Here is a 21,298-nt window from a genome sequence, read left to right on the forward strand (position 1 = left end):
CTATTCTCACAACCCACCCACCTCCCCTGGTTGGCTTCTCTGTTAGCTATCTAAACTGAGGAGACTCGCCCTGCAATGGGTGGGAAGGTACTCACGCATGCGCGGTGCAGCTGACTCGAAACTTCTACGTTTTTACAAGCAAGTCTGCTTGCGAGGCTGTCCACATCCGGGCTCCGTTGGTGACATCACCCATATGTGAGAATAGCTGCCTGCTGTCCCTGGATAACAACTGTTATGGTAAGTAACTGCTGAATCTGAGCACTGTCACCTAAAAATTAATACTAATGATAATAAAATGTTTCTTGCCAATCTTTCTTCTGAGTTTTCAAATTCTGCTTTAGTGTTTAAAAATAGAAACAAAATGTGATGAAATCTGCTCTGTTGCATCTGGTTTCACTGTGTTGGTTAGCAAAACTCATTTGTGGTTACTATTACAGACACCAGAACATCATCGTCACGCTGCACAGAATGAGATTATCCGCGGCCGAGCTCCAAGTCCCCGAAGAACTGGGCCCACTGGGGATGGGCGCTTTCACTTACCTCCACGAATCCACCGTGCCTCTGATCCAGGCCTTCCAGGTAAGCTAAACTGCTTTCACTACTAAAAAAAAAAATATTTATATCCCTCAAAGTCCAGTACTACTTGGGCAAAGAGATAGAAAGAGAATGTTCATATAAAGTATGAACTCCTTTGATGGAGAGGTTAGATAGACACAGTTGAAGGGAGAAAGAAAAAATCACCACTCACTTCCTGAAGTAGGGCAGAGGCCTTTACTTAAAAGGTTAATATTAATGACATAAAAGTAGTGTCTTATTGTTAACAGCTGCTGCTGCTGTAGATGGCAGATTTCCCTTGGACTGTGGGCTGGTCATATTGGGGGAATGATTTGAGGCTCTTCAAAAACTCTTTGTGCCACTTTTACTATGAATGTGGCAGGCTTACACAGCTTAAGCAAACTAACCTGTCTCATGTTATCTGCAGCCTTCAGAAAACATGCAGTCATGACCTCAAGGGGCCCCAAGATGACTGGTAATACCTTTCAAGGAGTAATTTGTGAAATGGAGTGTTAATGAGTGATTTTTTTTGGGGGGGAGGGGGATTGGAAAAGAAGAAGAAGAGATTTGCCTCTTCACTATTTTGTGATTTTTACACTAATAGAATTCCAATTAAAAGCTGATTGATTGAGCTGAATTATTAAATCAATGGTGTTCTCAAAGGTGATGAATAGTGGGGGATTCTCAACAATATTACCTTGAAAAGAAATACTGTGGGTTGGACATGTGGCCAGATCACATGATATGATGATAGATAATGTCCCTTTATATGAAGGTTTTTGCATTATTCAAATATGGTTTGGATTTTTAAAAAATGCTGTGTTTGCAGTGCTTTACATACAGTATTGCATATGCACTGATACTCAGTTTTTCCTTGCCATGCTTGTGACACCACCTTCTGCAGATGAAGTGGGACATATTCAGTAAACAGCATAATTACATTGTCTTTCTAGCAATTGTGACACTACAGAAGAAATTTTATTTTCAATTATTCCATATTAATCATTTTTGGAGCAGTTTGTCTTTTAAGGTTCAAAGGGACTGTGGTTAAAGAAATTGGGAATAAAGCACCCGTCACCCCCCATGTATTATTGCTTTCTGGGAGGGGTGGAAAGAGCTTTTAATAGTCCATCTGTTGGCTGTAAAAATCATTTTAATATGTGGCTTGCCACTTGTGCTGGATTTGTTACTGTGATTTTGCATATTCATCTTAGCACTAATAGTTTCATACTATTACAAGCTATATACTTTAGTGTGCTAAATGTCTTGCATTAGCATTTTTCATTCTACAGTAATTATTTTGGTCATTATCAATAATGAAAACCATCTCTTAAGATTTTGGACTATTCTCTGCTATTGGACTTAACCTGTTGAATGTGCATTACCTCGCAGCAATGCTTTTCTTGTAAAGATGGGCAAAATTGATGGATTTAAAGCAAACTTTTTAAAAATCTGAATGAAAGTTCATTTCTGGAAGTTTTATAGTATCCACAGAATAGCACCAAATGACAATTTTCTTTGTTTTATTTTTCAAGACTGCATTTGAATCAGTTTTTCCCATCAGTGCTCTGCTATATTGATGTGAATATAATAGCTATCATGTCTACCAAGCTCTACCTAGATCAAAAGGGCTCAAAGCACAAAGTAATGTACTTTATCTATTTTGTCTCCATCTCTAATGCCTAGGACTTAAGCCTATGCTCTATGGCCAATGAATTTACCTTACTGTTTCCATTAGCATTTAATCATGACACTAGTTTCTGGTCTTTCAGTCAGTCTTCCTTCCATCTTTTATCTTTGGGTAGAATAATGATCACCCCAATCACTACCACAAAATAAATCTCCTTGCCTGGTCTTCTAGAAACCCAGTTTTGTTTTGTTTTTTACCTAAATGGGTCATTCCATGTCAAGTGGTCTAGGCCAGTGTTCTTCAACCTTTTTACACCTATGGACCGGCGAAAATAAAATAATTATTTAGTGGACTGGCAAACTAATAAGACTGAAATTTTTAAAAACCCCATTGCTGCCCTGTCCCCGCGAGCTCGGTCCCGTTAACCATCTGATCCCATCCGCACAAGCCTCAAATAGTTACGATTTTATATTGAACATATTTTATTAAAGTATAAAAAGAAACAATATTCTGTACAATTGTCATTTTATAAATATAATTAATATAGGGCAAGGATCAACAAAACCCCTGTCTCCCCTCTCCTTCACATATATCCCCTCTACTATCAAGAAAACTGAATAAGCCAAATTATTACAGAATGCTACACAAATATCATGCTAACAGAATACCGCAGTCATACATGGCAGGAATGGTGTTAGGGGGAGTGCAACTAAGGCAACTGCCTCCTGGTCAGAGAGAGCCCTAAGCCAGCTGGAAGCTAAAGACGCACTGCCTGGGCTTTGCACTCCCCAGTTATGTCTAACATCAGCTCTAGCAGGATACATATTTTAAATCTGATATATTCTAATCACAAGATAGAAATAAAATTATTTTTTTCTACCTTTTGTCGTCTCTGGTTTCTGCTTTCATCGTCTTTTCACTCTCTTCCATCCAGCGTCTGCCCTCTGTCTCTTCAATCCAGCATCAGCCTCTTCCATCCACTGTCTGCCCTCTACCCCTCCCCCTCCCATATGGTATCTGCGTTCTTTCTATGCCCCTCTCTCCTACACCAGATCTAGCATCTTTGTCCCTCTTTCCTTATTTTTCATCTGACCCCCCCTTCCCAGCATCAATCTCTCTCTACCTTGTCATTCCTCTGTCTCTCCCCTTTCCCTCATCTGATCTCTCCATTCTATCCTGACTCCTTCCCCTCCTCTAATCTCCCTGCCAGCTGTTTCCTTCCAATGTTCCTCCTCCCCTGTCCAGCAGTACCTTCTCCCTTTCTTCCTCCCCTTATCCAACAGTAACTCTCTTCCCTTCCCCTTCTCCCCTGTCAGCAGTAGCCCCTTCCCCTCCCTTGTCCAGGAGTACCCCTTCTCCCTTTCCTCCTCCCCTTATCCAACAGTAATTCTCATCCCTTCCCTTCCCCTTCTCCCCTGTCAGCAGTAGCATCTTCTCTTCCCTTGTCCAGGAGTACCCCTCCCTTTCCTCCTCCCCTTATCAACAGTAATTCTTGTCCCTTCCCTTTCCCTTCTCCCCTGTCAGCAGTAGCCCCTTCCCCTCCCTTGTCCAGGAGTACCCCTTCTCCCTTCCCTCCTTCCCTCTCCAGCAAATGTTTAACTTCGGCACACAGCCGCCCCTAAGCAATATTTTAGCGCGGTTTCATGAGGCAGCCTCGGGGCCTTTGGTAGGCCGGGCCGCTTCAATGATGCGATGTGGGCCAGCCTACCAAAGGCCCCGAGGCTGCCTCATGAAACCGTGCTAAAATACTGCCTAGGGGCAGCTGTGTGCCGAAGTTAAAAGCACACAGACCTGCCGCTGCTTTTCTGGGGGTGCGGAGACATACGCGGCAGGAGTCGGTGGTGGCAGGCAGGAGTGCCGGCATAGCGACGGCAACAGGAAGTTGCACGTCAGCTGACGCCGGCACCTTTTGCTGCGGCGGGGTCCTGAATCCTTTGCGGACCGGCAAGATTTTTTTGCGGACCGGCGGTTGAAGAACTGTGGTCTAGGCCCTCCCCCACCTGACCATCTCAGAAGTTGATGAAATTGTTAGTGGAAGTACAATAGGATATGAAATGGATATGTGCAGTCTTAGAGCTGGATCTCAACTTCTTCCAAAGTTAAGGTTATTGGGGCCACTATTTTCATTCCATGGAAGATAGTGCCAAAACGTCAACTTTGGGTTCAGGTTGTGGAAAGGATAGTTGCTCGACTAAGCTAAGAGTCATATTTCTAGTACAACTGTTTGTGCAGAATCCAAATATAACATTCAGATCATTGATGCATGCTTTGGTGTATCACTGGGGGACCACAAAGTTGATGAAAAAGCTTGTCGTGGAATGCACAGGCAAATACTACTCTCTTGTTGGTCTCCGCATAGGGTTGCTCTACAGACCTGTCTTCCCTGGATTCTGGAGGCTCAGGCCAGCATGGCTAGGTGACTTCTCCCACTGTCACTTTGCAGGGGTATTCTGCTGCAGATTTCCTCCTGGATCGTGGTGATGACAGATGCCAGTCTTCGGGGTTGGAGCGCCTACTGCAATTGTTGTCCCATCCAGGGGAGTTGGAGACCCTCTCAGATGAAATGGTCAATCAACCAGTTGGAGCCGAGAGCCATTCGGCTGGTCTGATGCGATTGCAGAAGGCTTTGGAGGGCCAAGTGGCCAGGGTCTTCTCTGACAGTGAAACGGCAGTAGCCTATGTTATTCACCAGGGAGAGACCAAGAGAACCCTTCTGGCTGAGGAAGCCCGCCTTCCTTTTCTATGGGCAGAACATCACTATCAGGCACTATCAGCGATGCATGCAGTGGGAGTCAACAATATCCAAGCTGAATTTCTCAGCAGACAGACTTGATTCGGGCAAGTAGGCCCTGTCTAGCGGCGTTCCGAGCCATAGTGTGGCACTGAGGCTTGCCCCACTTGTCCTCATGGCCACAGCAAAGAACAAGAAAGCGAATCATTTCTTCAGTTGAAGATCTGAGACCAAGCAGCTGTTCCCTTCCTGGGACCTCAACCTGGTGCTGTCTAGCCTCACCAAGGCTTCCTTTGAACACATTCGGGACACTTCCCTCTTGGACTTGACACTCAAAATTGTGTTTCTGGTCGCTATTACTTCAGCACGGCAGGTCTTGGAACTCCAGGCTCTTTCTTGTAGGGCACCGTTCCTCCGCATCTCAGAGACTGGGATTTCCCTGTGTACGGTTCCTTCCTTTCTGTTGAAGGTGGTTTCTGCTTTCCATGTTAATCAGGAGATGCGTTTGCCAGCTTTTCAGCCTACTGGTTCCAGGATGCAAGACCGCCTTTTGAAGAAAATTCATGTGTGCAGAATGCTTCTTCGCTACCTGGAGGTCACTAACAAATTTTATCTCTCTGACCATCTGTTTGTGCTGACTCATTCTGTTAAGCGGGGCGCTCCTACTTCCAAGGCCACAATTTCCAGATGGATCCGTAGGGCCATTTTGTCAGCCTTTCTTTCTGGGAAACAGACTCCTGTTTCCACCAGGAATGTGGCTTCTTCTTGGGCTGAAGCTAGAGCTGTCTCCCCTGAGGAGATCTGCAGGGCAGCAATGTGGTCTTCTCTACACATGTTTGCCAAGTTTTACTGAGTCGATATGGCGGCAAGACAGGACTGCCTTTGGGTCCTTGTTCTTACAGGCCACCGCATAAGCCCACCCTAGCTTTTTAGGGACTGTTTTTGTACATTCTATCTGTCTAGAATGTCTTATGTATTGCACTGGAAAAAGAGATTATATACTTACCCTGGTAAGTTCTTTTCTAGTAGATAGATGAGACATTTTAGACTCCTGCCCTGTCCTTCCTTCACCTGTCTACTATCTCAGTCTGTTTATTCTTCTCCAAGTTGTTTCTTGGATGCCTATCAGCCCTTTGGGGCTGGGAAGAATTCTGTATATAAGTTACTTTTCTGCGGGAGTAGTTTCTGAGCTCCTTTGAGGCCTTTGTTGGCTGTTTGAAGTTGATGTTCTTATGTAACTTTTTGAGCAGAACAGTTGTTGCTGAACTTGATTGCCATAGAAGTCTCTACTTCATGTTTATGTCATGACTCTCGGTGCTTGGGTACTAACTGTAGGTGGAGCTAAGGAGCCCAGTGAAGTATTCAAGAGGCACAGAGAAAAAATCCAGAGTAGATTCCTTTTTTGGATGGCACACAGCCATGGGGCTTCCGTGAGATCCATCTGTCTAAAATTTCTCACCTATCTATTGGAAAATAGCTTACCAGGGTAAGTACATAATGTTTTTAAGATTGATGAAAAAAAATAATGCAAACTTTTAGCTATATTTAATGTGATATATCACAGCTGTGCATCCTCCAATCTCCTGCTTTCTTATACCATATGACAAAGCAAATCTTTGGCTACAAAACTTACCAAGACACATTTTTGACCCACTATTCCTAATAGCTTAAAATAGACCTAAAATACACCAAGGCCTGGATTTTGTAAACTGCGTCCCAATTGTAGGCAGCAGTAGGCGTCCTACAGCTGTGTTAATCAGCCAATTGGGAGGCAAATGTTCTTAAAAAATGCTCCCCATGCAGGCCGCCTATATTGAAGGTGCCTCTGGGAGCCTAGGGAGGCCTGCCTGCATGCCCACCTAAGCTTACCTAAGGCTAGGTGGTAGCCTTAGGCGTCCCTACATGTTTCCCTAGTAGAGCGGGAGACACCTACAATGTAGGCTAGCAAAATGCTGGCCTACATTGTAAGTAGACGTGGCTGCTATACTTAATCGCAGCAAGGGATCTCCCTGCTGCGATTAGTATAGGGGTCGCGGCTATTACTGCCAGTCTCCCCTCCCCCACCCCCTAAACGAACGAGCCATCTGAGCCTCCCCGGAACCTTACCTGGTGGTCTAGCGGTGAAGCGGGACAGGAGCGATCTTCCTAAGCTCCTACCCCGTGCAGAGCCGTCACCAAAATGGCTGCCGTGAGTTCCCGTTGTAGGATCAAGCAGGGCCTTGTGGATGCAAACAATTAATTAAGGCATCACTGTGCTTTGAGGAGATTTCAGAGATATTTCCAATCCATCAATAATTGTCAGACTTGCAGCTGCAGGTTGATAAGTTGAATAAATGAAGGAGGATTATCAGCTTTAGTGACATCAACAATGAAAAATGTTTCATCTCCTGATACTCTGCTGGCACAAATTTTGATTTCATCAATTGGCTTAAACTGGTGATTTTCCTGAGTTCCAGCTACTGTATGGCCTTTCCTGAATAGGTTTTAATTTCTCAGTGTCTTCCTTTGAGATGAATAAGAATTTGATTCCAGTAATATTTTCTTCACAAAACTAAAGTAATTTGGAGACAATATCTGATTTTCCAGAGGCCGCTGCAAGCTGTCATGTGCAGCAAGTTGTTTTACAGTTTCCCCAATACCATCACATGGTGATTTTTCCATGGCTAGTACCAAAAAAATTCCATTCAGCAGAAATTCCAAAGTCTTTGTAATGGCAGTAAAGATTAACAACATTTTTTGTAATTTTTGTACTGTGATGCAGATCCATCGCTAAAGTAATACACATTTTTTATTCCAGGAATAAGTTGGTTCATAAAGGCAATTAAAATTTTCAAAAAAGCATGAACTGCAAAAGTGTCATGCTGCGAGCAGTCACTAATTATGCAGAGACTCAAATTCTGAAGTCCTGAACCAGAATTCGAAGTAAAGCATAAAGGGGGAATACACATGGACTAAGAAAAGGAGAACAGAGTTCAAGTATTGAACTTGCAATGAATCACCAGCAACTAAATGTCCATTTTGATGTTCCATTTATAAGAGTATGTGAAAGCTTCATAATGCAAATCCTATGTGCATGTCATATGCTATGACTTCTGGAACAGTTACGATTTGAATCGAAATACAGGCCAGGAGCAATGAAGGAGATGTTGAATAGGGTTGGAGACAGCGAGGAGCCTGGGGTAACCCGCAGTTGTTATTCCAGCTGAAGGAGAATTTGTCTTCTTTGAATACCTGATAGGATCTGAACTCGAGGAATCCCTGGAACCAGTTGTAAGAGTTTCCTGTGATGCCTAAAGATTCTAAACAGTTCATTAAGATGGTGTGATCTACTAGGTCGAAGGCCTGAACGGTCCATCTAGTCTGCCCAACATTCACACTCATCATACATTCATGTTTAAATTGTCTTTTCTTTAATATTTCTGAACAATAAGACCATAGGGATTCGCCCAATACTGTCTTTAAGTACCCACTGCTGGATTTGTCATTGAAGCTCACTTCAGCCTATCCTTATGGAACCTCTATCAAAACCCTCCCCAGTTCATCCTAAACCAAATCACCATATATGGGACACCCAGTACTGGCCTTAGTTTGTTTTATATTATTTATTTTCTAATTAAAAATCCTCTGTGTTCATCCCACCCTTTTTTAAATTCCGTCACCACCTCCCTCGGGAGGGCATTCTAGGCATCCACTATCCTTTCCGGGAAAAAATAATTTCCTAACAGTACTCTTAAGTCTGCCATCCTGCAACCTCAATTCATGCCCTCTAGATTTATCATTTTCCTTTAATTGGAAAATTTTTGTTTCTATATTAATACCTTTCAAGTACAGTGGTGCCTCGCACAGCGAACGCCTCGCACAGCGAACGCTGCGCACAACGAACTTTATGTCTTGATTCGTACAACGGACTTCGTTTCACACAACGAAGTCCGGGGTTCCTGCGGGGTTGGATCGCAGCGGGGTTGGTCGAGCCGCGAGGGTAGTCTCCTTCTCCTTACCTGCCCTGTCGCAGCACACAGCCGAACGGAAATCTTCCCGATGTCAGCGCTGACGTCGGAGGGAGGGCTTAAGCAAAGCCCTCCCTTCCTCCGACGTCAGCGCTGACATCAGGAAGACTTCCGGTCGGCTGTGTGCGGCTGCGGCAGGGCAGGTAGGAAGAAGGCAATGGCGAACGAAAGAGGGGGGAGGGGGAGGGGGAGGGGGCGGTCCGCCCCGAAGAATGTGCACAGCTGGTCAGGTCCCCCGATCGACCGACAACAGGCCCGGCCGACAAACCTCCCTGCCCTGTAGCCGCGAATCTAAATTACCTCTTACAGCAGCTTCAATAATCCAGCTGCTGTAAGAAGGTAATTTAGATTCGCGGCTACAGGACAGGGAGATTTGTCCGACCGGGCCTGTTCTGTTGTCGGTCGGGTGCAAAAGCGCCACAAAGGTGGAGGCAGGGAGGGAGGAAAGGTGGAGTGGAGAAGAAAAGACGCTTAAGGGGGGAGAAGGCCGCTGAAAGCACATGTTGGAGCAGGGGATGAGAGGGAGGGAGAGAAGGGGAAATATTGGACAAGGGCAGAAGGGATGCTAAATCATAGGGTGACAGGCAGAGAGAACAACAGGAAAAAGAGTGGAAGCAATCTTGAACCCTGAGGGTGAGGGCAGAGAGAGGTGGTGAGATGATTGATCATGGGGAGAGGGACAAAAGGGAATAGAGATGGGATAGGAAGATAGTGGAAGTAAAAGGACAGGGAGATGTATGTTTTTAGATGTATCTAAATAAAAATAATAACAAAAAATTTATCTTTTTTATGTCATCTTAGCATATTTTATGCTGCAGAACGAATTATTTTTTTTTACATGTATTCCTATGGGAAAACGCGTTTCACATAACGAACGTTTCACATAACAAACTTGCTCCTGGAACCAATTAAGTTCGTTGTGTGAGGCACCACTGTATTTAAATGTCTCTATCATATCTCCCTGTCCCTCCTCTTCTCTAGAGTATACATATTCAGGTCTTCCAATCTCTTCTTGTACTTTTTTGGCACAAGCCCCATACCATTTTCATCGCTTTTCTCTGGACCGCTTCAAGTCTTTTTACATCCTTAGCCAGATAACGATCTCCAAAACTGAACACAGTATTCCAGGTGGGACCTCACCAACGACCTGTATAGAAGTAGAAGTTTTAAACTGGAAGTCTGCAGGGGAGACAGACAATGAAACATGGCTTAACTCGCTAACAAACTATGGAAACTTACAATGTGCAGGGCTGAGAGAGAGAACCAGGATTTACAGTGTTTGAAAAAAGCTTCATCTTTTTATTCCTGACCTCCAAGCCGCATCCAAGGGGCTCTGAGCAAGCGTGGTTGTATGATGTCATCCTCACTTGCTCAGAGGCCCTCCAGATGCGACCAGAGCTTTCCAAAACCCGGACAAATTGCTGGGTTTTGGAAAGTCCATCTGGGCACTTGGGCAGTCCTTTAAAAAGCGGACATGTGTGGGTTTTCCCAGACGTCCTTAACCCTAAGCTGGAGCAATCCCCAGTTATTCCTGTCCATTCTGGCTCTGATCTCAAAATGACTGCCGTGATTGGGGCATTGTTCTTGCTCTGACTACACTATAAGAACATAAGAAATGCCTCTGCTGGGTCAGATCCGAGGTCCATCGTGCCCAGCAGTCCGCTCACGCGGTGGCTCAACAGGTCCAGGACCTGTGCAGTAATCCTCTATCTATACCCCTCTATCCCCTTTAACAGTAGGAAATTGTCCAATCCTTTCTTAAACCCCAGTACCGTACTCTGCCCTATAACGTCCTCTGGAAACGCATTCCAGGTGCTCACCACACGTTGGGTAAAAAAGAACTTCCTAGTATTTGTTTTGAATCTGTCCCCTATCAACTTTTCCAAGTGCCCTCTTGTTCTTTTATTTTTTGAAAGTTTGAAGAATCTGTCCCTCTCTACTCTCTCTATGCCCTTCATGATCTTATAAGTCTCTATCATATCCCCTCTAAGTCTCCTCTTCTCCAGGGAAAAGAGACCCAGCTTCTCCAATCTTTCAGCGTATGACAGGTTTTCCATACCTTTTATCAGACGTGTCGCTCTCCTCTGAACCCTCTCGACTAACGCCATATCCTTCTTAAGGTACGGCGACCAATATTGGACGCAGTACTCCAAATGCGGGCGCACCATTGCCCGATAAAAAGGTAGGATAACTTCTTTCGTTCTGGCTGTAATACCCTTTTTGATTATACCAAGCATTCTATTTGCTCTCTTAGCGGCCGCTGCACACTGTGTCATCGGCTTCATTGTCATGTCCACCATTACCCCCAAGTCCCTTTCCTGGGTACTGTTATTCAATAACATCCCTCCCATTGTATAGTCGTATCTTGAGTTTCTGCTCCCCACATGTAATACCTTACATTTCTCAACGTTGAACTTCATCTGCCATCTCGTCGCCCATTCTTCTAGTTTATTCAAGTCTCTCTGCAAATCTTCGCAGTCCTCTTTAGTCCGAGCTCCATTAAATAGTTTGGTGTCGTCCACAAATTTTATTATCTCACACTTCGTCCCTGTTTCTAGATCATTTATAAAGATATTAAATAGCATCGGCCCGAGCACTGATTAAATAGCATCGGCCCGAGCACTACTAGACCACAAGGGATTGTAAGGTAGTCGGGGGGGGGGGGGAGGGCTTCTCTTTGTATTCTTTATTTTTTTTGGAGCGGGGGAACTGCAATAACAATTGATGCAGTTATGATCTGCACAATAACTTATATGGTAAATTGTCAGTTGTGGGGGGCTTATGGATTTTATAGACTGCCTTTCTGTGGCTGGCCAGTGTCAGTTCAAATAAATGCATTTGATATAAAAATTTTAGCAATCTTGGCTTTTAGCTTGTTTTTTTTAGCTGTAGTCAATATGTGTGGAGGCTATTTTACTTGGTTGTAAAATATGGTTTTCCATTATTTAAATAATGTGATTTAGTTGCTGTGGGTTTAGCAGAGGGATGTAGACTGCAAGCTCTGACCATCTCCAGTGGCCCTCACGGGTATATATTCACACAACCAAACTAGTTTTCAGTTTTAGCCAAAGCCAGGTGATGAGTTTCAGTTTCTGCTGAAACGGGGGGGGGGGGGGACTCTTAGACTAATGATGTACAATTACAGGTATGCCATGACACCCTATCCTGCATTCTGTGAGGTTTGTATGGTGCATGTGCTTCATAAGGTGCATTGGAATTGGCAGACTGCCTGATGCACCTCTGTATTTTCTGCTGACTTAGGTTTTTAAGTGGCAAAAATGCATGTAAACGACCACCACATGTGCATCTACTTGCATAGTTATACTTAATGCATAAGTGCTAGAAGTCCAGCTATGTAACTACATGCATATTTTCAATAGCGTATAGTTTGCAGATGGGTGAGGCTCATACACATACATGTAACTTATTGAATATTATAAGTTACATGCATATCTCTGTAATCTAGTCATAAGTATTTACACAAGTACTGTAGTTAGCATAAGTACTTGCATCTAACCATATAACACATGTATATATCCAGGCATAGGTGTCAGAACAGGGGAGGTCACAGGGGCCATGGCCTCCCCAAAAATTGGCAACAGGAAGTATGGCTCTCCCAACTCACCCACCTCCCCGCCTCTGAAATTTAAAATCTTCAGGCAACAAAGCCAGCCTCCCACTGTCAGCCTGCCCCGGAAGTGTTCTTTCTGTAGTGTTCTGCCTATGCGGGAAGGGAAAGTGCTGCAGAAAGAACACTTCCGGGGCAAGCTGACGGCAGGAGGCTGACTTTGTTGTGCCACTGGCTGCTCGAAGATTTTAAATTACAGCGGCAGGGGGGTGGTAGGTGGAGGAGTTGGGAACTGGGGAAAGGTTGTACCACAGGATCCAGGAGAGAAAGGAGGTGGTGGTGGAGGGACTGGAGTTGGGAATGAGGGAAGGACAGATGCTGCATGGGCTGGGGGGGGCTGAAGCAAGAAGGACAGTTATTGCACGGACTGGAAGGGGTTTAGGAAGGACAGATTCTGCACAGGCTGTGGGGGGGGATTAAGCAAGAAGTACAGATATTGCACGGACTGGGAGGGGTTTGAGAAGGACAGATTCTGCACGGGTTAGGGAGGGAAAGATGCTGCTGGTGGGTGTGGGAAAGGAAAAAAGTATTGGACATAGGTGTGTGGAGTGGGAGGGAAAGAGAGATGGTATACATCTGGAATGGAAGAAAAAGGGAGATTTGTTGGACATGATAGTAGTGGAGAGGATGGAGGGAGAAATGTTACACTGGGAGGGAGAAGAGATGACTCAAAGAAGGGAGAGATGTCAGATTTCGGAGAAGAGATGGAAGGAGGGAAGAGAGAGATGTCACTGGAATGGAAAGGAGAGAGATATGCCAGACCACGGAATGGAATGGAAGGAGGGGAGAGAGATATACCAGACTGCAGGAAGGAGAGGAGAGAGATGCCAGACTGCAGAAAGAAGAGGAGAGAGAGAGTTGTTAGACCATAGGAAGAGGGAAGGAAGGAGAGAGAGATGCCAGATCATGGGAGAGGAGAGAGATTCCAGGCTATGGGAAGGAGAGGAAAAATATGCTAGACCGTAGGAGGGGGGAAGGGGAAGAGATGTTTGACCACAGAAAAGGGAGAGAAGGGGATGAGATGGTGCACAGGGATGGAGGGGAAGGGGAGACAGAGGGAAGAAATGATGCACAGCAATGGGTGTGGCAGGGAAGAGTTAAGAAGAAATGCTTCTTGTGGCTAGATGGGAATAGGGGAGAAGAAAGAGGGAGGAAATGGTACATATGGATAGATGGTAAAGGAAGGGAAGGGAAGACATGTAAAAGTAGATAGATTTTGAGAAGAAAGCAGAAAAATGGAAGAAGGTTGAATGTTAAAGTTAATGCTAAAGTTAATGGTAAAAGACTGGCTTAGCGGCAGACTTCAAAGGGTAATGGTAAAAGGTATACCCTCAAAAACGTCAAGAGTGACCAGTGGAGTGCCATAGGGCTCGGTCTTGGGCCCAATACTGTTTAATATCTTTGTAAGGGATCTGACTCAGGGACTTCGTGGCAAAATTACATTATTTGCCAATGACGCTAAACTGTGCAACGTTGTGGGCAGAGCAAAGGAACCTGATAGTGCAACCAGGCCTAACACTATGGAGCAGGACCTACTTCTGCTGGAAAAATGGTCCAGTACTTGGCAACTAAACTTTAATGCCAACAAATGTAAAGTAATGCATCTTGGAAACAATAATCCATGCAGGACATAACACCTTGAACGGTGAAAACTTAGCAAGAACTACTGCAGAAAGTGACTTGGGAGTACTCATCCGGGACAATATGAAAGCTGCAAATCAAGTGGAGAAAGCCTCAGCAAAAGCTAGACAAATGCTGGGTTGCATCAGAAGGAGCTTCATCAGCCAAAAGCCTGATGTCATACTACCTGATGTCATACAACTGGACACAGGTGAGACCTCACCTGTGTCCAGTTCTGGAGGCCACATTATCAAAAGGATGTGAAGAGAATGGAGTCGATCCAGAGAATGGCCACTAAGATGGTTTCAGGACTTAAAGATCTCCCTTATGAGGAACGTCTGGCCAGACTGCGCTTATATTCTCTCGAAGAGCGCAGAGAAAGGGGGGACATGATAGAAACATTCAAATACATCACGGGCCGCATTGAAGTGGAGGAAGAAATCTTTTTTCTCAAGGGTCCCACGGCGACAAGAGGGCATCCACTAAAACTTAATGGGGGGAGATTTCATGTTGACACCAGGAAATACTTCTTCACCGAAAGGATGATTGATCGATGGAATGGTCTTCCACGCCAAGTGGTCGAGGCTAGCAACGATGGGACAAACATATGGGGTTGCTACAGAGTTATGCTTAAAAGATGGATTCTCATGGGAGAGGGGATTCTAGAGTGGGCAGATTTGTTGAGGGAGGGTTCTTGAGTGGGCAGACTTGTTGGGCTGCCGGCCCTTATCTGCTGTCATACTCTATGTTTCTGTGTAAGATGGATGTAGGGCATAAAGTGAAGAAGGAGATAAAAACAGCAAATGGATAAGTAGGCCCTGGATACACAGTTAAGAGCACAGACAGAAGGAAGTGCAGCTAGAGACTGGGAAAAGATGGTTTGAAAAATAAAATCACCAGACAACAAAGGTAGGGGAAATTATTTTATTTTCATTTTAATAATTGAAATGTATCAGTTTTGAGAATTTACATCTACTGTCTATATTTTGCACTGTTTAGGAAGAAATGCATTTGTTTCTATTTCTCTGGGGTTGTACTATATGTAGAGTCTTGCATCTTAGAGTTTTGTTTGTATATATTGGTACTTTTAGTTTATGGTCCTGTATTTGCATACATGTGTGACTAAGGCTAAGTGCAGTTTAATTTTTTGGTTAACCATTATTTGTTGTTAATAAGATTTTATTGTGTGTATATGTGAAAAATGAATGGAAAAATGGTATTACAATTAGTACTATTATGGGGGTGGAGACTGGGTGGGCTCTGGGGCAGAGCTTTTAGGCCCCTCTCCCCAAAAAAACAAAAAGCGTTCCGCTGCCTATGTATTGAATTATACTAGTATTCTGTAAAGGAAAGCAGGCACCTACCCTCCATTATAGAATAATAATAATAATAATAACTTTATTTTTATATACCACAAGCAGTTCAGAGCGGTTTACAGAGGAAGAGACTGTATACAGACAGTGATATTACAAAAAACTTTTGACATTAGCATGCTAAAATTAATCAAATTTATCTGGAAGTATTTTAAAGATACATAGGCTCCACTTAGGCATCCCTTTAGAAATTGCCCTCCATGTGGAAGAGCAGAGCTTGGTAGACATTCATGGACTGAATGTTCAATTTATGCAACTTGTGTTCATTTGTGGTTTTTAAAATCTAATCTTTTATGCATTCTCATCATGCATGCCTGTATTTAGCAGCTGAAGAGCTAAAGGAAAAGTCAACCAAGAAACCAGCAGAGCCAGGTGTGCCATTCTATATTGATTTACTACTTGTATGTAGAGAACATGCATTATTCATTTCATATATACATTCCTCTGTCTCTGTGGCATGTTTTCCTTCATCTTATTTGCATGTTCTTCAGCTGGTCCACAGAAATCAAGCTCTGCCTTGAATTTCTGTCTCCACCCTTTTCTCTGATCTTTCCCTTTCTTCTCTCTACAATTCAAACAGAAATTTTGGGCTAGATTCACTAAAGATAGCGACTCACTCGCTGTTGGCCAATTCTCTGGCTGATTTTCAAACAGCAATTGATTCACTATCAAGTTTGCATGCAAACCCACTGACTCAATAGCTCAGTGAGCAATTGAGACATGCGCAGAGCCCTGACAGTAGTGACAGAAGAAGTAGCCTACTGTCACTGCTGTCAGTGCTTCAGCTTTTTTTAATGGGACAGATGTTCTGCGCGACTTAAACGTCATTCCTGTTTTATCAGAGAAGGGAAGCCGGCGCACACAGTGTTAGAGCGAACTGAACCCAGGCATGGGGGTCCTGACACTGCGTACACCGGCTTCCCTTCTCCAATGAAACAGGAATGATGTAACTTCCTGTTTCGGACGAGAAGGGAAGCCTGCACATGCAGTATTAGAGCCCCACGGCCTGGGTTCAGTTCGCTTGCGGGCGGTGGGCAAGAGAGCAGTGAAGGAGTGGAAGGGAGGAAAGCTGACCTCACCTCACCAGGAAGTCAGAGGGGGGGGGGAGAAATGCAGCTGCATCCAATTAGGGAGAAAGAGGGAAGGAGGGAGAAGGAATTCCAGGAAAGGGAGAGGAGAAGAGAGATGCCAAGACCATGGGAGGGAGGGGAGGGGAAGGAAAGGAAAGGAAAGGAGATAACAGGCCATAGAGGGGGGGAGGAGGGAGAGAAAGGAAGGAGGGAAGGAGAGAAAATGCCAGATAATGGAGAGGGAGGGAGAGATAGTATGAGAGCAGAAAGATGCCAGGGCATGGGGGGAGGGAATGGAAACTAAGGAGATAGATGCCAAACCAGAGAGAAAGGAAGTAGAGGAGATGCCAGAGCATGGAGGAAGAGGGGGAGATAGAAGGAAAGGAGAGAGATGCCAGACCATGGGGTTGAGTGGGAAGGAAAGGAGGAGAGAGAGATGCCGGAGCATAGGGGAAGGGGGTGGAGGCAGAAAAATGGAGAAGGGATGAAGCTGAAATGAATCTTGTACAAAGGAAAGTAGGGGCACAGAACAGACAGTTTATTGAAGGGACATAGAATGAGGGAAGATGCCATATGGAAGAGAGAGAGAGAGGGCGGACACTGAATGGAAAGGGTAGAGAGATCAGTGGAAGAAAGGGGCGCGAGAGAGGGTGGACAGTAGATGGAGAGGGGGACAGATGCTGAATGGAAGTGTGGGGGAGGGGGGCAGACATTGAATGGAAGGCAGATGAGAGAGGGGAGCAGACCCTGGAAGGACTTGAGGAGGAGAAAGAAAAAAGGGTACATGCTGGATTGGGAGAAGAGAATAGAGTTAGATACTGGAAGGGGTGAGAGAAAGAGGTGGCAAGCTAAAGGTAGACACAATGAAAGAGGGTAATTGAGGACTGAATAGTAAGAAAGGATTTAGACAGAGGCAGAAAATAAATTGAGAAGGAAGACCAGGGAAGAACAGGAGGAAGGGAGCAGAGAGAGAGATGTCAGAGCAAGTGAAGGGGAGGAAACAGATACCAGACCTGGGGAGAGGAAAGGAGGAAGGAGACAGATACCAGATCTGAGGGGAGAAAAGTAGGAGAGAGAGAGATTCTAAAATCTGCTGGGAGGGAGGGAGAGATAGAAGGGAAGAAGACAGATGCCACACCATGGGGGGAGTGGAGAGAAGTAGATCGATGCCACACCAATGGGGGGGAGGGAGAGATAGAAGTGAGAGGCAGACAGTTTCTGGAAGAGGCATAGAAAGAGAGCAGATGCCATATGGAAGAGGCAGAGAGAGGGCAAACAGTGAATGGAAGAGAATGAAGAGAAGATGAGGAAAGCAGAAATCAGACAATAAAGGTAGAAAAAAATTTCTATTTGTTTTATTTATTTTTGCTTTAGGATAAAGTATTATTGGAGCTGTGTTGATAATCGTTCAAGAATAGAAATTGGAAATAAAGTGATTCTGTTTATTGGACTAATTTTAATACATTTTTTACTAATTCAGAGACCATAACTCCTTAGGTCAGGATAGGGATACTGTAACAGCAGTATAATTTACTGACCTGAAGAAAGAGGTTTTAACCTCTGAAAGCTGATTGAGAAATATATTAATCCAATAAAATGATGGGCGCTAAATTTTCTTCCCACCATGTTCCATGCAAAATATAAATTGGCGAGCTTCCCAAAGCCCTGCCAGCTGAAGATCTCTTCCTCTATGAAGGAAGGGGAGATTTGTTCAGAGATGTTTGGAGGTTGCATAGAAGAAAAACTACACTGGTATGGTAATCTTTGTTGTTTGTTTTGAATTTTAAAATAAAAGAAATAAAGAAGTAAATAAGAAAATGGGTAAATAAATGGGGGTAGAGCAAGGGAAGGGGCATGTTGGGGTGAGGCAGGGGGCCCAGTGAACTTGTGTGCCTAGGGGCCCTTGAAAATTAATCCTACCCTGCAGCAGTCGGGTTTTAAAATTGTAAAACCCAATGCAAAATAGCCAAGGAAAATGGGCAATTGAGGGGAAAAGCACACGATGGGCCGTTTTGTGAATCAGCTCGGTTTGATCGCTGACTTTAGTGAATCGGGACCTTTGTTTGCTCTAGCAAGTCATGCAGTTGTTACCAAACTTATTATAGCAAGTTAAATAAAAATACAGTGGCAGCATTTTTATCTTTCTACTTTGCCTTTCTCCCACTTTCCCTTTCTCCTCACTTTCTTTCTTCATACTCCCATTCCCCCAAAATCAGGTATTTTGATGCATTATCTTTGTTTTGCATCCTGAGCCAAGTTTGGCTATGTGGTTATTACAATAATAATAATAGCTTTATTTATATCCCGTCATACCTTTTCAGTTCAAGATGGTATACAGTGTTGAAGCAAACAGCATGATTACATAGTATTGGTTCAGTTACAGGTTTGTGGAGAGTACAGGTTCATACCTAGCCCTTCTCAAAGTCCCTCAATTAAAAAAGAAAAATTGAACAGAATGTGGTTTGCTTCGTTCTATGATTACATCCAAGCAACCTCATCAGTAGCAGCAGAAACCCTCAATGAGTGGTGCAAGAGCAGAATATTTAAAAGTAAATCAAAATGAGGACAGATTTTTGGCTTTGGGACATCTATCTTATTACTTTGCTTTGCCTGTAATTCTAATGCATGTACTTCAAACAGAAACTAGTCATATTTAATTTTAAAAACTGGTATAAACACAGCGCGGTGCCTACCCAAGATGGCGGCTTGAGCTCTGCATGGAGACGCTGTCACGGTCTTTTCAAAAATTTTTCCTGTTTGCCTAAATGGTGAAGAGAAAATCTAAGATCCAGGTGTTCCCAGAAGAGAAAGTTACAGAATAGACTGGACCGATGGATCTCTTTGTGTAGCGTAGCTCCCGAACACAGAAACTGGAGGGTTCTACCTCAGCTGGAGAGGGCGCGCAAGCTGAGGCACGCAAATTCTCTTTTGAGGGGGCCACCCTATTCCCAGAAGAGTGGAGACCGCCGATTCATCCCACTGCACTGGAGGAGCTGATGTCGGCTGAACCAGCCCAGGGTGTTCTCCTGCTGACCCAGCAGGGTGGGATGGTTGCCCCTGAATGGAGGCAGGGGGAGTCTTCTCTATCATTATTACAATCGGTGGGGAAATTGGAACAAGCTCATGAAAACTCAGCGATTACTATTGCGGCAAAAGGTACTGTGGCTTCTATTGAAGGGCCCAGAGCTGTTTGCCACTTTACAGAGACCAAAGGTCTTTAATATGGAGTCACTTTGGGAGGCGATATCCAGTTTGCAAATCTCATGGGAAATCAAATGGAGCAACTTTCCTCAAAGTGCACTACGGTGCTTTCAGAAAATCTGGAACTTAAGACTAAAGTATTAAGTTTGGAAAATAAATTGGAAGATATTGAAACCAGGATAAAGACTCTGGAAACACAAGCTTTGACTTGGGTCAAAGATAGTACAAGTTTGCACTTTAAACAAGAAATGATAGAAAACTCTATTAGGAGGTGTAATCTTCAGATTATTAACTTCCCAAAAATATTTTCAACAACTGCATTAGTTATGTTTAAAAGATATTTGAATGAGATTCTGAAGGTACCAAAGGCCTCATATCCATCGCTGTCCAAAATATATTATTTACCTAGACGAATTAAGTCTCAGAAGTTCCAACCAGCAGAATTTGTTTGCTGATAGTTTGGACTTATCCAATTTCCTGGAGAAGCCGGATACTGAGGTTCAGGTTTCAGCTACTCTACTGGTACAATTTGCTATAGATTCTGATAGAGAATGAATGCTTAAACTGTTTTTTAAATACAAAGATGTTCCCTTTTTGTCTAATGTAATAAGAATGTATCCAGATGTGTCTCGTCCTACCCAAAAGAGAAGGAAACAGTTTTTGATTATGAGACCTCAGGTTATCCAGTTGGGAGCAACCTTGGTTTTGAGATATCCTTTCAAGTGTGTTTTGGTATATAAAGAAAACAGATATGTTTTTTATGAGCCGCAACAGTTATCCAAATTTAATTCTTCTGAAGGTCAATCTGTTATTTTGTGAGTTATGTTTCTGTCTGATAGCTCGGTAAAGTAAAGTTTAGAAACTGTATAGCCTCATCTTTAGTTTTCCTTTTTACTTATATTGATGTTAAATTTCAGCACCATCTTCATATATATGATGGACAAACTACAACCTGCAGTTAATTTTTATTTCCTGAAATAATGAAAAGGCAATAAAGTTCATTGTATTGATGTTTTCATTTTGCAGGCTGTTTTTGCTTTTTTGACTTATAAAATTGTCAGTTGTTAAAAATATAAATAAAGCATTAAAAAATAAAATAAAAATTGGTATAAACACTGTGCTTTAAAAGTACCTGCGTTTGTACCTGTTTGTGCAGACAGCCAGGGAAGGAAATTAGCATGCACACAACCTCAAGATATCATTTAATGTACATACTATTTTCTTTCCTTAACCTAAATGTTCTTCCAGGAATGCCTGCCTACAATCCAGCTTAGTGTGCATGGTACAGAAGTCATCCTATTTAGCTAGGCAGAATGTGCCTGAGGGTAGAATCTAAGGTGGATCTGTTTGTGGCTCCCCTAATGAGCAAACATTTTGTTCCAGGAGATAGGGTTAGCAGATTTTTGTCCAGAGAAACCCGGACACATGGCCCCACTCAGCTCCGTCCCCTAGCCACGCCCCATTCTGCCTCTGGCCCCACCCT

The 21,298-nt window shown here is 43.8% G+C and overlaps 1 protein-coding gene across 3 annotated transcripts in view; it reads left to right on the forward strand.

Moving 5' to 3' along the window:
* The window catches only part of CAD (carbamoyl-phosphate synthetase 2, aspartate transcarbamylase, and dihydroorotase), a 408,216-nt gene that overhangs the window by 308,903 nt on the left and 78,015 nt on the right, over nt 1-21,298 (forward strand). The window contains exons 35-36 of one of the 3 annotated variants that reach the window (XM_033937498.1): nt 438-579; nt 15,869-15,916. In XM_033937498.1, coding sequence (XP_033793389.1) covers nt 438-579; nt 15,869-15,916 — 190 coding nt within the window. The remainder of the gene's footprint in view (nt 1-437; nt 580-15,868; nt 15,917-21,298) is intronic. The other 2 variants (XM_033937499.1, XM_033937500.1) reach the window with 2 other exon arrangements.

Source organism: Geotrypetes seraphini, chromosome 3, assembly GCF_902459505.1.
Source record: "Geotrypetes seraphini chromosome 3, aGeoSer1.1, whole genome shotgun sequence".
NCBI lineage: Eukaryota > Metazoa > Chordata > Amphibia > Gymnophiona > Dermophiidae > Geotrypetes > Geotrypetes seraphini.